At 40.8% G+C, this 19,541-nt stretch overlaps 2 protein-coding genes across 5 annotated transcripts in view; both read right to left on the reverse strand.

The window, feature by feature from the left end:
* The window catches only part of si:ch211-193k19.2 (uncharacterized protein LOC100034574 homolog), a 1,126,861-nt gene that overhangs the window by 771,127 nt on the left and 336,193 nt on the right, over nt 1-19,541 (reverse strand). The gene's annotated exons all lie outside the window — the stretch shown is intronic.
* yrk (Yes-related kinase) lies at nt 362-19,104 on the reverse strand. Of its 4 annotated transcripts, XM_034240989.1 has the most exons (14): nt 18,598-19,104; nt 12,195-12,238; nt 9,001-9,252; nt 8,020-8,122; nt 7,590-7,688; nt 7,299-7,402; nt 6,851-7,000; nt 5,950-6,114; nt 5,231-5,386; nt 4,473-4,652; nt 3,410-3,486; nt 3,153-3,306; nt 2,837-2,968; nt 362-2,061 (listed from the first exon to the last, which is right to left on the reverse strand). In XM_034240989.1, the coding sequence occupies exons 3-14, from the start codon at nt 9,227-9,229 to the stop codon at nt 1,853-1,855; spliced, it is 1,758 nt and encodes a 585-aa protein (XP_034096880.1). In that variant the 5' UTR covers nt 9,230-9,252; nt 12,195-12,238; nt 18,598-19,104; the 3' UTR covers nt 362-1,852. The 4 variants fall into 4 exon arrangements, with proteins under 4 accessions (XP_034096880.1, XP_034096879.1, XP_034096877.1 ...); XM_034240988.1 differs by lacking the exon at nt 5,950-6,114 and having other exon boundaries at nt 18,598-19,099; XM_034240986.1 differs by lacking the exon at nt 5,231-5,386 and having other exon boundaries at nt 18,598-19,098.

Raw genomic sequence — 19,541 nt, forward strand, 5'->3', positions numbered from 1 at the left:
ATGGAATAGAGACTAATGATATTTTATTATAAAACCTAAAGTTAAAAATGTATTTACGCGTGGTCTATACTAAATTGCCTGAAGAGACAAAAAATGTATTTATAACTTGCCTTTGTATATATTGTTGTTTTCCCTTAAAGCACAAAAACTTGAAGAATAAATCCTCACACAAGCTTTCAAATGTTACTTCATGAAAATACTAAAAAGGATAATACAAATGGTAAATGCAGACCAAAGGAAAGTGGTTATTCCTCTTTGTATATTGCAATGTGATGGCATCTTCTTTGACATAATCTAAGGAGGAAGCATCAAACCAGAAAACGTAAATATCCAAAAACACACAGGAAGAAAGAGACATTAATTAACCCAGTAAAGATATTTGATCTTTATTATAATAACATGACAGGGGCATCTCATAAAATCACATAAAGGTTACACTCTTGTCAAATAACATATTTGAAACCCTGTCTGTCCAGGGACATTGATCATTCCCTTTACGTGTAACATTTCATTCTGCCTTCCCAATGGATGAAAACTACATGGTAACTAGATATAAAAGTCTTTGTGATGCACAGACCTATCTGCGTTAAATTAAAACAGCAAAAGAGACAGTTCTTACAAAATTGTAATATGATCAGAAAAACAAAAAGCAGTCCTTCCCACCTCTCCTCTCAGACTTTACTAACATAGTATTGAAGGCAACGCAGATCCATATTTTGACCACTTTAAGGAACAGTTGCAAATCAGTTCCCTCTTTCAGGAGATTGACATGGATTAGTTCAAAAGCTTTTTTATTTATTAGTCAGATTACGGTTTGAGGAGGAATTTTATTTAACCTCAAATGTCTGTGTACATAAAATACCTTACAGTAATGCGACAACTAAAGACTTTCGTTTTCGATTTACCTGTTGATTATTATAATGTCACAATAGTAAAAAATGTCCAACCCATTTGTCTCTGTCCAAGGTGAAGTATTTAAATGTCATGCTGAGTGTGAGACCGGCTGAATGTGAGACAGGCTGAGTGTGAGACAGGCTGAGTGTGAGACAGGCTGAGTGTGAGACAGGCTGAGTGTGAGACAGGCTGAGTGTGAGACAGGCTGAGTGTGAGACAGGCTGAGTGTGAGACAGGCTGAGTGTGAGACAGGCTGAGTGTGAGACAGGCTGAATGGTAGACTGTTTTTCCCAAACCCAAACATATTAATTTTAACATGAAGTAAAACTGAGAAAAGCAGTCTCCATATTTTAGAGACTGAAAACAGCAGTGTCTAAAATAACGACTTTTTGATTGGCAATTACTCATTTGTTGATGCGCAAATCGACTAGTTAACTAATCTTTTGCCGCTGTACGTCCCAGGGTTCACTTCCTGTTTTCTGAAACCTGTTGCAGCTTTTACCTTTTATGGATCCATATATTTATCAAACAGTTGCCCTGCTACACGTTTCTTCAGAGGAATCAGAAGGATCTGCACAATGCACATATATGGCAGCTGAACACATCATGTACCAACTCGACTCCCCCCCCTCAACCAGCTACTTCTTCTTTCTGTTCCTTGTTGTCATGGTTACAGAGTAAAGCAACATTACTGTGAGGCCTGATCAGCAGAGCTCCGACGCTTCAACGTGGTTGGCTGATCGTTCCTCAAGCTGCAGTGATCAATCAAAAAGGAGGAAACTGTCTTTAAAACAATAGAACAAGGCAATGATATGTATCTTAATATGTGTGCATGTACAATAAGTGTGGAACAAATACAACGAAGGCATATCAGTGTATCTGCATGTAATACGTCCACATCTGTCTGTCTCTCTGTTTGTCCGTTTATTGTTCCACATCTGTCCTGCGCGTTGTGCGGTCACAGGTTGTCTCCGGGCTGGTACTGCGGCTCTGTGGCCGTGAAGTAATCCTCCAGGAAGGACTGCAGGTACTCAAAGGTGTGCCTCTCGTCGGCCTCACGCCTCCAGCACTGCACCATCAGTTCATGGAGCGAGGCGGGGCTGCCCGGGGCGCAGGGCATCCTGTAGCCCCGCTCCACCTGCTCCAACACCTCACGGTTGTTCATGCCTAAAGGGATGGAGGAGGGGGGGGGGGTTTGGACAGAGGATAGGGAAAAAGGGTTCAGAGAAGGAGGATTGGATTAAAAACAAATCATAAAACACAATAATAAGCACACATTGGATACATCAGATATGGAGGAAAGGTAAAACATATCAAAATAGTAATGGTGTTATTCACACAACTCACGAAACATTTCAAGGATGACATACTGCATTTTTAATCTTTGAATTAACTAGGATGCATCTACAGGTGGTTAGATTAAAAAAGAACACAAACCTAGGATCTTGGATGATTTATTTACTGCAACACTTTGTGGATTTATTGAACTATATAAACGGCAACAAACTGGCAATGATCCAGATCAAAAGTGTTATCTTTTAAGATTGTATTCATCTATTTAATGTCACATTTGGGTGAGGGAAAAGGATGACCTGTGTGCTTTCTTTCAAGGCAGGGTTGCAAGTGATTAAGAAAAGGTCTCCTCTTCCTTATAGTACTTTTATAGTACATTTGAAGCACTCAACAAGAGCTGTCGTGCAGTTTGTATTGGTTACAAATGTGAGTAAACCTTTAAACACTCTTTAACCTTAATCACCTGTCCAGGTTGTTTATGTGAGAAAAATGTGTTCTTGTCCCATTTACTAAGTGAAAAATTATAACAGCAACAGAATGTTTACTGCCAAAGCTGTTACTTAATTTTTTTTAAACTATATAGAAAAGTCTCACACAGCACATTGATTGTGTTTCTTCAAGGCTACTTGAGTTTAAGAAACAGCAGTACCTGGGTAGGGCACACGTCCCTTTGTGACGAGTTCAGTCAGCAGGATGCCAAAGCTCCAGACATCTGACTTGATGGTGAAGCGTCCGTACAACGCCGCTTCAGGAGCCGTCCACTTGATGGGGAACTTCGCCCCTGAAACCATGGCAACACAGTGAAGATGCATAATCATATAATTAGGATAGGTTATGTATACAAATATAGGCATGGAGGGAGAGGCAGACACTCTTAATCATCGCACTCATCATCATCGAGCAAGCGTGGCTCTCATCATTTGTCTGTCTCTCACACTCACACACTTAATATCTCACGTAGTTACCTTGTCTGGCCGTGTACTCGTTGTCCTCGATGAGCCTAGCCAGGCCGAAGTCAGCGATCTTACACACCAGATTTTCTCCAACGAGGATGTTGGCCGCTCGCAGGTCACGATGGATGTAGTTCATCCTCTCGATGTACGCCATTCCAGCTGCAATCTACACACACACACACACAAACACACACACACACACACAGAGAAAAAAGATCATTGAGATAGTGAAAACATGTCCTTAAGACTGTCTTTGTGTGTCTACTCACCTGTGCAGCCATGTCCACCAGCTGAGGCAGCTTCAGACTGTGACCCTCTCCGTCTTTCAAGAAGTCCAACAAACTTCCTGAAAAACAAAGATTGTTACATAATGACTGGAAGTCCTTACGCCTCCTGTACCTCAGATATGAGTATTATAGTCCAATTCATATGAAGATCTTTTTTTGAAAATTCATAGTGACACTATTTAGTAAATATCTGTGTTTGTCCTGCATGAACATCCAGACTTTTTAATCCTAAATATTTTTGTGAAGGCTGACTTTATGTTTTACCTGGCCCAGGCTACCTTTACACAGGTCAAAGGTCAGAGGATCAAAGGGAATCCCTTGATATTTGGATATTGTCCAGGGTGCGTTCCAGTACCAATACTAATATAATCTTTAGTATGCCAAAAAAATATATGGCATATCCCAATACATAAGCCAAATACAGTATGGCAGAAATACCAGGATGTCCTACTGCTGCATTTTACAAGACAGGCTTTCTGGCTATTCTACCCCATCATCCTCTGTGCAGCAGAAAGTATATCACACTGACTAAACCACCATGACAGCATATAAACAAGTGTGTTCCAAATCACATTTTTACTTCAAATGTCCTGCTCGCAATAAGATTCAAGAACCAAGAATGATGTCCCAGTTGTATGCATAGAACATGGAGCAGTTCATACTTTCTAATGGCAGCTGTAATACAAACTAAAAGTAAAAGTATGATATTTGGAAGTGAGCCTGAAGCGTACCTCCCTTCCACCAAATGTTTTGCTTTTTCACCCACTTAAATAAAATAAATTACATTATTATTATTTAAGTAATTATATAAAAACTGATATAATGTTATCTATTTCTATTATCCTGTATATTTATTATATTCATCTTCATCCATCTTTTGTACATTAATTATTACATCATTTTTTCAAGTATTCCTCTTAAAGGAAAAAAAACACTGCTGATTTCTTAAGAGCTGATTTCTTAGAGTCAGCGAGGTTTCAAACATAGAGCAGTTATTCACACTGTATCTACATTGGTAGGCATGACAGTCTACTCAGCCTGGTACCTTGGCTCATGAACTCAGTGATAATGTAAATGGGCTCCTCTGACACCACGGCGTAGAGCTGGACCAGCTTGTCGTGGCGGAGTCTCTTCATGATCTGAGCCTCCTCCAGGAAGGCCTCGGGGGACATTGTCCCCGGCTTCAGAGTCTTCACCGCTACCTTGGTGGTGCCGTTCCACATGCCTGGCATACAGACAATGATATGTTAATACACACATGGACACACAAGGACATGCTGCGCAGGCATGCACATCCATTTTCTGGCATAATTACAATGTGATGGCTGTATATACAGTACATATATACACTACGTATACTAGGACATATACAAAAACACAATATGCAGGCAATAACACAAACAGGGTTATACTGCTAGTGCATGCAAATGAGTGCTAAGATCATGCATGACATGAGACAGAGAGATGTAAGTAGGGATGGAGGTTTTCTCATCTTACATCAACACCAGCAGTACCTGAGGCACACGGACAGGCACATAGCTTGGCTGGCTTTGAGGAGAAATTCAGAAATGTGAACACATCTCAATTTTGCTTGTGAAACTGTTTGACAATTTTAACAAAAATTGGAAATACATCACGTGGGAATACCAAGCAATAGGGATAAACATTACCTACATACACTGACACAAATGACGTGAAGCATTACTGACAATCTTAGCTACAGGACAGAGACGGACAGCGCTGGACAGACATTTCTCCCTCTCGCCTGTACAGGGCGTCAGAGGTTGGCGGTGTAAGCCTCACCCATCCAAACGTCGCCGAAGCAACCTTGCCCCAACTTCCTTTGCATGGACAGCGTATCCCTGGTCACCTCCCAGGCGTCCCGCCCGAGTCCCATGGTGAGAGGGGTGGAGTTTTTACAGGGCATGGTAAGGTAATAACACAGCCCGTCATTAGAGTCTGTTATGGGGGGAGGAGGTAGGAGCAAAGGAGGGTGAAGATGTAGGGAAAGGAAAGAGTGTAAGTGAAGAATGGGAGAAAAAGGGTGTAGTGATGGGGGGGAATAGAAGAAAGATGGGTGGGGGGGGACAAAGAGGTAAGGTGAGATGATGAAACATGCACATGCAACAACAGGGAAGGAGGGGAACAACTCTGCACACCTGGATGTAGAATAAATACGTTTTTTATGTATTAACTGCTGCTTCTGTGCAATTTCTATCACACACAGAAAATTATTAGGGTTTTCATTGTGGCAGTTTCCATTCAATACATCACCTTTAAATATATTTCAACTGTGTGTGTGTTGAGTGTATTTGAGGCAGACTGAACGACACACACAGATAAACAGGGCTTTACTGTGGATGTCTTTACTCCAGAAGTGTTTACCAATGTTCTTGTCGACTGAACACAACTAACTAACTAAATGCGTTATATGAACCTGTTGATCTTCTAATACTTTATTTTATCCAGGTGTGCTCCTGCTGTCGCCCTCCCCCACTGCAACACAGTCCCACCATTCATACCCATCCAGACTTCTCCAAACTGGCCGTTGCCCAGTTTCTTAATCAGCTGGAGGGATTCACGGGGAATCTCCCACATATCCTTGGTCTTCACTGACAAATCGGCCAGCTTAGGCATGCCCCGCTTACAGTTGGCAATCAGACGGCAGCACAGGCCTGCCGCTCTCTCTGAGAGAGAGAGGAGAGACAAACAAGCAGGCAGAAAGTAAAGCAAGAAGGAAACAAAACAAGGAAGAAGGCAGCAAATGCAGAGTAAAAAAAAAGAACAAGATAGATTGCTTATCCGCTTATGCAACTGACAAGTAAATCATACAAAAGTGCACAAGAAAGACTAAAACATAAACATTGTGAGCAGCAAGTACAGACGCATAAAAGACGGAAACGAGCGACAGTGCAGTAAATCTATTTAAAAAGGTAAATGATATGTGGCCAAATCTCTCGGTTTGCTTTGATCATTTTGTAATGTTAAGTCAGAAACTGCAGAGTTTTTGCTTCATCGACAAAAGCCACTAGGGGGCAGATGTACACAGACAGAGAGCAGAGGAAGTGGAGGGTGTGAACCCTGCCTGTTACAACAACTCTGAATCAAGCATAACAAGTGGCTAACGGTCACAGTGGTGGAAGAAGTATTAAAACCCTTTACTGTATAAAGTACATGGAAGTTAAATACAAGTAAAAGTCATGTGTTCAAAATCGTTTGTATCTGAAAGTACACATTTGAACAGTTAAACTGAAAAGTACTTCAAATTTGTACGTACAGTAAAAGTACTTACATTCAACCACTGGTAATTATAGTAGTATGACAGTACTAGCCAGGATGGACGTGCATCATAAACTGGCGACAGAAACACTTGAGATAAGAAACAAATTGTGTTGTTTGGCTTTATGTGTTTGTGTGCGTTACCTGTGTAGTGTACGACCAGCTCCTGCACCGTGTCAAACTGTGATCTGGTGGTGATGTAGTATCCTCCATTGTCTAGTTTACGGATCTTATAATGCTTGACGTGGTCTGCTTTGTTGTCGTCCCAGTCACGGATAGACAGAGAGTAAGCACCTGTAGAGAGAGAGGAGAAGAGAGGGGTAGAGCGTGATTAACGAAGGCGGACAAAGAAGCATAAAGTGGGGAAGAGGTGAAGAATAGAAAGAGAGAAAAATTGAAAGCTATCATATATTATCTCTCTCTCTGTGTGTGTATATATATATATATATATATATATATATATATATATATATATATATATATATATATATATATATGTGTGTGTGTGTGTGTGTGTGTGTGTGTGTGTGTGTGTGTGTGTGTGTTAGTGTGTGTGTGTGTGTGTGTGTGTGTGTGTGTATGGCCTCTTTACCCTTGGTGGTCTCGCTCTCTCGTATGAGGAAAGTCCCCCTCTGGTTGCCATGGCCCAGCAGCTGTCTCTCCGCATCCTTCCTCCCCATCTTCCCAAAATACCACCTGTGACCATGGCAACAAAACACAGGTCAGCATCGCAACAGCTCACATCCTTTAACCTCTGACCTCACACTACTCGTCAATCAAAAAGACAATCTTCCAACTTAAAGTGTCGCTACTTATATTGCAGCAGATGTAGCTTTCACTAGTGTGTGTGTTTGTACATATGTGTGCGTGTGCGTGTACTCACTCTTCTGCCTGTATAGAGTCGACAGGAGCTACGTAGTTGGAGGGGATGTAACCTGAGTGGCCTGTGTCCAAAGAGCGAGCCTCCCACCAGTCGCCCTCTCTGAAAACATCCCAGAAACACAAGAAAGAAAATATGAGGACAAAATCCTGCAAAACTCTTTTTCAGTTGATTAATTCTGTGTATATTTCAGAAAGACTGGAGATTACTGATGACATACTATTCTAAACTAAAGCCTGAATTAATAGGGGATATTGAACAGAATGTACATACCTTTAGAAAGGTATAATTGACCTTATTTTCAACCTAAAGTTAGCCTTTATTTGTTGGCAACCAATTCCTTTTGTCTTGTTTTTATTTGCAATGTGTCATTACAATCCTGTCGGAGTTTTCCCCAACATCTGTTAACAAATGGTAGTTTGTTTTTACTTACGTGTTGTTGATGATCTGGAATTTCTCTCCTTTCTGAAAAGTGAGGTCATCTTCAGTGCGAGCGTCATAGTCATACAGAGCTATAAAGAGAGTGACTCCACAACCTGCAAACATACAAACAAACCCACAACAAGATAAGAGTTTCCTGTTATACACACATTTCCTACCTATCTATCATTTAGGGTTTTAATGTTTAAAGTGATAAGCTGAAGGTTCCTTAAGATACTTATTAACATTTCCTCTCGTCAACACTCACTGTGAAGAAAATACAATGGAATACATACATATATGTTTCATTTATTCAAAATTACTGTCAATATCACAATACCCACTCTTCATGTCATCCATCCGTCAAAAATGTTTTGCTTTGTTAAAACGTATTTTTTAAATATATTGTACTCTTTTGAAGTGTAACTCTAGATGCATTTTTTTTGCTCACTGCCTGACGGAGGAATGTCACTCAGTCAACATTAAAAGAGGCTGAAAAAGATGATGATCGGATTTTGCCACATCTCAGTAAATAAAAAAAGATTGTAACTTAATAGAAGCTTCATATTAGCTGACTGAATTTTAAAATCCATTTTTACCACAAACAAGCACTATGGGTTTTTGTTTCTTGGATAAATATGTGCCAGACTCAGGGCCAGTATAAACAGGAGAAACAATTAAAGCTCCAATGACCATTTACATATTGGCTTGCGAGCATTGATTAAAGACGTTGCTTTAAAGACAGAGGCGAACAACCCTCTAATGACGATGATATGATCACGGTTTCCCTTGTTATTAATAGTTAAAAATGTTAAATGGGCTGCCGTATAGCTCAGTTGGTAGAGCTGGCAGCACATGTACCGAGTTGAATATCTGTAACTGATGAAGCACTTGGTTGCTCTACTATACATTTATGGCACCCTGTACTTGGTAATATAGCTATTTCCACCTTCTTAATTCTAGCTAACACGATAAAACCTTTAGACCGCCCTACTTGTGACGCCTCCAGGCCGCAGGTGTGCGTTGGTGCTGGGGAAGATGGCGCTGGAGGAGAAGCCCTTGTTGAAGTCGGGGATGGTCTGCGTCGGGTCGGGACAGTAACGGCCCTGAGTCAAGGCCGCGGACAAGCCTCCATCTGCGTTGCTAGGAGACAGATCTGTAGCATCCACTCCTGATGCTACTGCTTTGGCCGCCTTTTTCTGCTTGCAACAGGCACACCCCATAATAACCAGCACGGAGACAGCGTCTGCGAAAACAAGCAGAGTTAAACAAACACTCCACAACTATTTCTCTCTATGTAAATGTCAATGTATTATTGTATTCATTGCTGCCTGGTGTTGTAGGCTGTTTGTTATAGCAAATGTTTTATAAATATTAGGGCTGTCAGTCGATTAAAATATTTAATCGCGATTAATCGCATGATTATCCATAGTTAATCGCGATTAATCGCAAATTAATCGCACATTTTTGATCTGTTCTAAATGTACCTTAGAGGAATCTTTTTCAAGTTTTTAATACTCTTATCAACATATGAGTGGACAAATATGCTAATGTTTATTATCATTTGAACAATGACAAATATTCTAATGAATATTAAACACAACAACCTCTGAACATTACAAATATTCGCCTCAATTCAACCTGGAACCTCTCTCATACAATAATACAATACAAATGGTGTGTGTGTGTGTGTGTGTGTGTGTGTGTGTGTGTGTGTGTGTGTGTGTGTGTGTGTGTGTGTGTGTGTGTGTGTGTGTGTGTGTGTGTGTGTGTGTGTGTGTGTGTGTGTGTGTGTGTGTGTGATGGATCGTTGGAGCTATGTGCAACTCAAGGCATATGCTCGAACGGGAGCTGCCTGGATGCTGCAATAATGTTGCGCACTATCCGTGCTGAGTGTGCTGACTTTTCGTACAATGTCTTTCCCACTGTCTGGCTTCCTGCATAAAGTCAAGTGCTCGGTGCAGTTGTGGCGAAATGTCGCTCCTCTGTTTTCATTTAAACAGCTCCATTCTTTCACACACAGTGACGTCACGAGCTACCCACAATGCAACGCGCGCCATATATCTATATAGAAATACGCCATTTTCCTGGAGGTGCTAATATTCTGGAGGTGCTAAAATAAACAGCTAGGTAATGTTGCCAGGCAGAGCGCACTAGGTTTTTTTCTGAATTAACGACCGAAGAAATCGCTGCATGTTTTCGGATTACATCTCTGGACTTGAGGGGTGTGCTCTAGGTCGTTACCAGCGTAAACTAGAGCTGTGTGGGTTGTCCGATTGCCCTTACAGACTCCCTGCAGATGTATGGAAAAACGACTCTCGAAAGTGGCCTTCGGTCGATTTTGGCAGCATCTACGTCTATCTTCTAGAAACACCAGGTGAATACCCCACTTGTCACAATAATATTATCATGCCAATGCATATATGTGGTATTTTAGAGTTGACTAGATATTGATTAAGGCAATAGACTATGATATTCTGCTTGCACCTCGCGTGAAATGGTGGATACCGGAAGTACGGTGTCGCCCTCGGCCCAAAACCCGTATGTGTGTGTGAAAGAATATCCGTTAGCGCAGCTAGCTAGCACCAGATGCTAACAACAACAATGCACGTAAGGTCTCTCTCTCGCTCGCTCGGGCCACACATACACACACCCTCCCGGTCCTCCCAACAGCCAGTCGGTGCCTGCCGGTGAGCGTGGAAGTGTGGTCTGCCACAAGCGGGCGGCAGGAGCGGGGCTGTCAGCATCAGCTTGTAGATGGTATTTTAAACTCGATGCGCTCTGAAACTACGGGGCGGCCGAGGACAAAAAATACACATGTGTTAATCGCGTTAAAATAATTAGTGGCGTTTTTTTTGCGTTAACGCATTATTAACGCGTTAACTCGACAGCCCTAATAAATATACATCTACAGGGAGCATTCAACTTATTTTACTGTTGTTTATTGCACTTGAAATTTGTTTTTTTTACATATATATATATATATATATATATATATATATATATATATATTTCTATTATTGCACTATATTTTTGTACCATATATCATATTTGTTTTGCCAATATATATGAATTTAGTTTCTCTTATTTTATTTTACCATAATATAATAATCTTAAGTAACAATATTTTCTGTTTTCAGAAATAACACCCTATGGTTTATTTAGAATAAAAACAAATTAACCCATGTAAAATGATACTACGCATGAGTTACTCTCCAGAAACACCGGATCCTACATTTCCCATAATGCAACCAAATAATATCTTTAACCTGACCACTTTTTAAAACCCATATTTCCAGTTCAAAACAACATCTTTCAGTCAAATCACAATCCCAAGCCGCAGCAACCCTGATGACAGGTGTCAGAGACGATGGTGTGTTATTTACTGTGTGTGCCAACGTGTGTCGCTGTCCTATCACCTAGGGTATAGTATTTAGGGTGTGTCGTATCACATCATTGGCTGTGTTTGACCCAGGTTTGACCCCGGAAGAGCATATTGTTTTTGACCTCTGTGTGCGAGTGTTTTGTAGGTACTGTTCAATTTGTTAAATTAATGGAATATGAATGGGTATGGACTTATGACGTATGCTACGAGAAGAAAATAAACAGATTGTATTATGCTGCAACCGAAGACAAGCCTGTTGATTCTTCATTGAGGCCACAAAACATACAGTTTCTTATCCACACGGTACAGCGCGTCAGCCAGGTCACTAAAGGTTTAGCTCCTATGGGGTATTCATTTGTTTACATATTGGAAATCTCCTTTAGTAACAGAAGAAATAACAACTGAATATACAACTTCAGGCTGAGCAGCACTCCTTGTAACAAGTAAGCTGAAATAATGTTTAAAATGGTGTCTCCCCTTTAGTACAATAATGATTCAACGACTTAAGATATCATGACAACCACATCTTAACAAACTAAAAGAATCAGGATTATGAGGATTGAAAATGTAAATATTAAAAAACGAAAACATTGTGAACTTATCATCTTTACTAGTTCCTGTCTAGACTTCAAACACAGACTGACAGAAAGTGAAAGTATCACACATCAACAACATGCAGGTGGTCAATTAACTTAAGAGAAGTGTTAAGAGAGAAGTAATAAACTACTTCCCTCAAACGGGAGGAGGAAGAAGTGGAGGTTGGAGGTAAGGCCGGAAGGAGAAGTCAACTTTTTTTTTCTCACCTGATGTTGTCCTCTATCAGATCATCTGTCAATCACCATCGCCACTGGGAAAAAAAGAGGGAAGTGGTGAGGGACAAGAAGCTGAATGAGAGAGAAGATGAGTGGCAGAAAACCTGGGAAGAAGAAGGTTTTTGAGAATCTGAGAGAAATGCTCAAGAGCGTTAAAGCGTGAATAAAGAGATGTGTGTGAAGAGAGAGACAGAGACAGCTACAAAAAAAACTGACAGAGAGACAGCTTGAAATAAGCAAAGAGAGATGTGGAGGTAAGCCACTTCCTTTTTGCAGTTTCGAGAAGGGGTACTCTGGTCAACAGCTCTGTGTACATGAACGTGCATGTGTGTGTGTGTGTGTGTGTGTGTGTGTGTGTGTGTGTGTGTGTGTGTGTGTATGTGTGCATGTGTGCATGTGTGTGTGTGTTTGTGGTGAAACAGACTTGTGAATGTCATCATTAGACAGATGTAACGGGCACAAAGTGAAATGTGTTTCATAAAGATCATCCTGTAGATGTGCACACATGTACGCAATCCTGACTTCTAGTTTTGGGTGAACCTCTTTGCATAGAAAGAGCTTGCTGACAAATCAGCATTAAGGAGAGCATACAGAAAAGACTGTAAAACGTTTTAATTGTAGGACGAAAACATTTGGCATTGTTCCTCAGGAAACAAACATGCGTACTGCCAGTCAACTGTTTATTACTAGCTCACAGCAAAGGTGTGATACCTTAAACTAGGTGATACTCTTTTTTCATCCAAGAGTTAGATGAGAATGCCGAAACCACTCGTACAGTAAAAATGGATCTACAGAAAGAGCCAGAAGGCCTAGCATACACAAACAGGAAATCATGCCCAACTCTGACCAGCTGCAAATAAATGACCCCAAAAACTCCCTTATTACCATGCGGTTTAAGTCTGTTTAACACAGTCGATGAAACAGCCCTGCAATAAATCCCACAGTCAAGAATGTCATAATGATCTTCTTTTTTTAACTGTTTGAGAGAATCAGAATATGCAAGCAAAATATATTATATATTAAAAGTTCTTATTCTATAGTAGGTATTTAGGTTTTGGACAGCTGGTTGAACTAGATAACATTTCTGGAAGGAAATTGTGATTAGGATATTTCACATTTTTGTGTAGGCATTAAAATGATTGGCAGATTCACCAATACTGTGAATGATTTTAAATGGCACCCGCAGATTACACTTTATGGTTTCTTCTGAGGTTATAGTTTCTAATGTTTAATAATGAATTGTAACTGATGTTAGAAACATCTCTCTGTCTGTCTATTGCAATCCAACAGCACACACAGGAGCCTCCGAACTGACTATAACTCAAATAAATCTGTGGAAGCCGTAATACTGTAAAAAGCACGACCAATCATCTGAGCCGGCCCGGCTAAAGTAACTGGATGGCCTACCTGCCTGTCAGCCTTCCATCTGTGCACACACTTATCTCGTGCCCTCATTGGTCATGTGCGCATTCGTGTGTGTTGGAGGAGGGGCTCTGTAAGGAAGTGGCAGATGTTTTCCTGCTGTGTATTTTCAAATTCTAGCGCACTCGAGCTGGTTTCTCCAAAATTACCTACCCCACCTTTAATGCAGATAGAATGTATTGCAGGCTTGTTGTATTTGACTGCATTAGTGTTATAATACAATAATCTGGCAGCTGAGTGGCCCTCGGATTCAAACTGGCAACCTTTCAATCTGACTAAACTCCAGCCCCCCCCCCCTTCCTGAGGAATGTGAGGGAAGTCTCACAGAGGAAGAACAATAAAGGTTATGGCAGGGAGCGACAAAAAAACATGAGTAATTCACTTTCATTAAAAAACAGCAGAGCTCCCAGTGAACAGCGACAGGTTGATCCCATCCACAAATCCCCCTGAAACTCCTCTCAGTCTTAAAACCAACAACGGCTATTATGGGCAACATCAAGGAAAGGCCGAAGCAAAATATGCAAAAATGTTACACAAGCACGCACGCACACACACACACACAAATTCACTATCAGGTCGGCCATCAGGAGAGCTACAGGAAGTAAGCCCTGTTAGAGTTTCCTGTCCAACCTTCTGATCGCTCCCCCTTTTTCCTGGAAACTGAGGACAGAGAGTACACACACACCTTTTTTTTGTGAGCTGTTTTTCTCCCCCCCAACCCCTCCAACTCTCTCTCTCTCGCTCTCTCTCTCCACTGGACTGAAGCTGCTGACTTTCTTCACTTTGATGATTTTTTAAAAGAGAGAAGTGCCTTTCATCTTCATCTCACCTCTGCCTTCTCTGTCGTCTCTTCCTCTTCTGCTTCTTTAAAATAAGCTGGTGACCACAGAAAGGATCAGCTGAATAACATGGAGTTACATAATTAAATTGCAACATGAATTTGATAATGATCAAAGTCACGGGTTTTGGTGATTCCTGTGAAGGGGTCTGAATACATCATCTTTTTGTAAAATTCTGTATGTAGATCATTCAGTGTTTCTCTGGTCCAATCTTCGATGTATATTGAAGGATTTCTAATAAAAGTCTGAAATGAATCTGTTTTAAATGCTGTTGTGATGTCTTTACTGCCTGGTTCTAGGTTGTTTTAGGACTTTTTAGCTTCTTGGCCCAGTTTAAAACAAAGTCATCAAAAGGAACCCTTACGTCACTTTGATGAACCAGGGAAAAGGTAACATTACTTTTAAATTAAACAGGGGAACTAGCAATCTGGAACCTTTTACAATTTCAAGTGTCCTTCCTTGCACTGGTAGACGCACAAACACAAACCGACACAAACACATTACCGTTTGCTGAAGGCCGTACAGTCATTGTTCTCCGTTGGGTTCCTGTTGATCAAATGTTTGTCTTCCTCTCTGCAGAGTGAAGCTGAACTAGCAGCTGATCGTTCAGTTGACCCGAGTGTTTATACATAAAGTCACACACACAGCCGGGAACACGGCCAACTGGACGAAGGCTTCACCAATCAAGCACGGACAGGAACATGTGCTACTGTGCACCTAACTGGTTTATAACCTGCCATGGAGGAGAGTCTCCACATCAACAAGTCTATGATAACGATCTGGGTTTCCCTTCGAATCAGCCACAAACTTCAAGTTGCTACAGCAGTGTGAGTTTGTGTGTGTGTGGTACTTTGGGGTTGCATGATCAATTAGCGCGTATACTGAAATGACACTAAAGTAATTTAAGAACAGTGAGAGTTCCTCTTTGCAGATTGAAACCAACCAACAACCTTTAGACACAGTTTGCAAGACAAACATATGTAATTTTAAATGTGAGTTATGAGAGCAGGCGATATCCGTGCATACATACATAAATAAGGGAAATAAATACAATGAACAAACTGATCACTGTTCCTCAGTAATGTACACATATTGTTGAGCCATTTGCTGCCTCTTCAAAACAATACAAATAGCACTATCATTATTTATTAATGATACAACGGCCATTAATGCTTGCATCTTGCCGAATGTACACTCCAAAAACAACACTTTTCAATCATACTCATTTAAGAGAGATACCAGTATTCAATTAGTCTGAAGTTTCAAAACACTGTTTCACATCACTGACTGGTTGCTAACCCTTTTATAGCAGCAGGCCAGAATACATCATGAGAAAACAGAAGCAGTTTCCTCTGGTGGGGAGAAGTGCGGTTTTACTTTGTGATATGCAGCAACATGCCTTTTCACAGCATCAGGTTTACTTAATCATTATTAATAGGCATATGCCATGTCATTGACACTTTCTGAGGTGTCGTTAGAACCCTGTTCATCTAGGTTTCTAACGACACCTAGATGAACAAATAGTTCGAAAAAGGTTTACTTGGTTTGGATATATCATTCAAAAATAATTCACAAACTTCTCTTTTGCTCAAAAAGGTTGACCGTAAGAAAACTGTCTTTTGGTAGGATCAGGGTTTTTTTAGTTGTCACTGCGGAATTGTTAACAGTATCGCAATGCTGTGAGTACTTCAAAGTAAATGTACCTTTTATGTATTGGGTTGGAGTCAGAAATCTCACAACCTGAAACGATATGCACAGCTGTGTTTTGTATTTGGAGTATCTCCCCTTAATGCTTTCTCAAAGAGTAGTAAAACAGCTCTCCATCACAAAAATCCTATGTTCAAAAGGGTTTCACTCTAGAAGTATTATCAGCAAAGTGTACTTAACATCTGAATGTGACATGGCTGCTTTAAGTGTTTATATAATTGGGTCATTATGATGCGAAGAATAATCTCAAAAGCAGCAAATACATGCGTTTGAAATAAAAGTAGTGGAGTACAAAGAACAGGAGCGCCCTCTTAAATTATACATTCATAAGTACAGCTAATGTATACTTAGTTTCTTTCCATAACTGGTTTAAAGTTTACTGCAATTGTTGTACTCCAGAACAATATAAGGAAGCAAATCACCTCTAAATCACAATAACATCACCCTCCATCGTTACACTCACAAACACCCAAATCCAAATGACACACCCTTTCCTGCACAGTGGACTGCAGATAAGCTTCTCCCAGCGGGGAATTCAGAGTGAGTGTGTGTGTGTGTGTGTGTGTGTGTGTGTGTGTGTGTGTCCGTTTCTCTCTGAATTCAGAGACAGGATTGTTCAAATCTGTTTAGTTTACTGTACTTTTACACAAGTTCTTACCAGACTTTGTCCAATCCTTCCCTTTTCTTATTTCACCATGTCTTCTCTTACCTTTCTTTTTTCTACTCTCTGCCTCACTAGCAGGAAGCCTCACAGGATGCAGAGGGTGAGTGGAGCAGGAATGATAGGACAATGGGAAGCAAGCTGTCACCGAACACAGAATACACACACACACACTCACACACACACACACTAAGAAATGGGACAAAAACTGGATGGGGGGGGCAATGGAAAAGAAAGGTGTCCCAGCCATTGGGACGTCCTGTTTCCACATGAAGTCACCATATCCTCCAGATACAGAGGTGGCTTGTTGGAAGGCCTAAATGAATAAAGTTATTGCGTCTGTTTTTCTAAGCATTTTAACATGGGCTTGCTTATATGGGTGCAAAAGGAAGAAGAGCCTTCCTCCGGTTGCACCAGTGGCTAATGGGAAAGCCTGTCTGAAATGACACATCCAGCCTCTATCCAACCCTGTCTATCAGAAAACTCATCTAGCACAATTACTGTCCTCAGCTGCTTGGTGGGAAATCTGTGTGATGACGTTAACCCCCCCCCTAACTAAAAACAACTCCACACCCCCTTCCTTCCTGGCCTTGAGGCTAAAGACAGGAACTGACCTCGTAAAGAAACAGGAAGTGATGAAGTCCGGCCTTGGACCGCCTAATCGCGTTTTTCCCAATCCGACCGTCAAAATTCCATGACAAATGCTTCACACACACAAGCCGCCATGAAATCAGTAGTGAAACAAAGATTGATGTTGATGACTTTGAGGAAGGTGGAGTGGGTATGCAAACCTCCCTGCAGGCCATGGTGAAGAAGAAACTAACAACCTGACTGCTCTAATGCCACGGAAACACCTCAGATAGAGGGACATGTTCAGGAAACATCCAGCCTTGCCTTTTCCTCAAGGTGGCTTCCGGTATTCACTAAAGGAATATTCTGCCACTAGAGCAAATTCAACAAAGTCTGATAGACAGCCTTCAGTACATTTACAAACAAAAACCACCCAGTTGATCTGGATGATGCCGTCAGCCACAACCTGATATACATTTGACCCTTTCAATTCATCAATGTTCTATAAACTTATTATAACCTTATAATGGATCATCCTTGCCTATCACTAGTTACCTAGATTTGTTTAAATAGTCACATTCCACTTGAAAAAAAGCACTGACATTGACTTAACTTGGGTAAGTTCCACTCTTTCAATATTGCAATGTTGGCTGTTTGATTTCTAAATATCCCCCTGTGCGGTATCCGTCCAGTATGAAGAGTGGAAGTACTGGTTGCCGCACTGCATTAACTTTTCACAAGCAAAATACCCAAACTTCCTTTTATCTCACAGTTTACATGTTACACAATTTTTAAAAACACTGTAAACTGTCAGCAGATTTCTGTCTAAAAAAGAAAAAGAAAAAAGTAGAGAGGGCCCTTGGGTGGTGGTCTGCTGAAAAATAATCAATCTTTGTAAGTTCTGTGGTCATTCAGTGACCTTATACCCACCTTAGTTACATTTACAGTCTCTTTCACTGAGGTGTGAACCAACTTCCTCCACTCATACAGAAGATAACAGTTAAAAATAAAAAAAATAAAATCCATTTGACAGGTTATTATGGAAAACTACATAACTATGTACCAAGATTTGTGGAATTCCCACTATTTGCTGGTAAAGCATTACGACATCAAAGCAAAGGTTTTCTAATTATACGACTGTTAGACTGATATGTATATATTACCATTTCAGACATTATAATTAAAGGAGACATACCTGACGAAAAAAAGGTCTTTATTCCGGGGAATCCTGGCGTCCCGATGTGAGTTAGTGGTGTCCGGTGTCTAGCAGGGTGAAAAGCCGCGAGCAAGTGAAAAAGAAGTGTGCGCGCGCCTCGTCCGGAAGGCTTTGGGAGCGGACTTCAAGCGCGCGACGAAGTCCACCCCAGAGGAAAGCGCGTGTAGTGGACAGTACAAGACCTACTCACTGATGTTTAAAATAAATTATAACTTTAACTGTTATTTTTTCCTTTGAGAAATTATGGAAACGCCCATTTACAACCTATTCAATTATATATACTTATTCTCCTTCAAAATATAAGGACATTGCCGTTTAAGATCAAACCTGAAACGACCTTTCACAATAATGTTGACTGCTGTCATGTACCCTTGCAGAAAACGCAAAGAAGAGGAAGTTGAATTAGATTGCTCTGATAAAGAGTTTGCATTAATCACGCTAAAAAAACAGAAAGTTATTGTGGAAGTAGGCTACTTGTAGCATGTAGTCCCTGAAGACCGGCAGTAGCTGGTGATGATGCAGTCTGGGTATTTTCACTCTTGATGTTTGACTGACAGGCAGGGTGAGAGGCGACACAAGCACTCAATAGTGTGAACTACAGGAAGACTAAACAAAATGTGTGATATCCGCGTACAAGAGTGACTATTCCCTTGTATGTGCTTTACCAGCATGTCTCACACTGATTTGACTTTGGATATTACATTGAACCTCAACTCAAGAAAAAGGACACATCTATTGTTTGTCTCACTTTTACAAACTTTCTTGAAGAATGACTTGGCAAAGTTAACTGTGGTGACCTTTCACATTTCTCTGAGTCTTTGTCTCCATCTTCTGGTGAGATAACGCAACTCCTGCTGCAACACATGCACAGTGAAGGGCTTGTCAAATCAGAATACAAAGAGACGTAGAGTATTTGCTTTGTT

This window comes from Gymnodraco acuticeps, unplaced genomic scaffold (assembly GCF_902827175.1).
Source record: "Gymnodraco acuticeps unplaced genomic scaffold, fGymAcu1.1, whole genome shotgun sequence".
Lineage (NCBI taxonomy): Eukaryota > Metazoa > Chordata > Actinopteri > Perciformes > Bathydraconidae > Gymnodraco > Gymnodraco acuticeps.

What these genes read in the sequence shown, in the direction of transcription:
- yrk (XM_034240989.1), bottom strand. Translation starts at nt 9,229, where the DNA reads ATGGGGTGTGCCTGTTGCAAGCAGAAAAAGGCGGCCAAAGCAGTAGCA. An exon ending in GCTGGTCGTACACTACACAG is followed by an intron (nt 6,115 to 6,850) that starts GTAACGCACACA and finishes TCTCTCTCTCAG; the next exon opens with AGAGAGCGGCAGGCCTGTGC. An exon ending in GTTTGGAGAAGTCTGGATGG is followed by an intron (nt 5,387 to 5,949) that starts GTATGAATGGTG and finishes CCCCCATAACAG; the next exon opens with ACTCTAATGACGGGCTGTGT.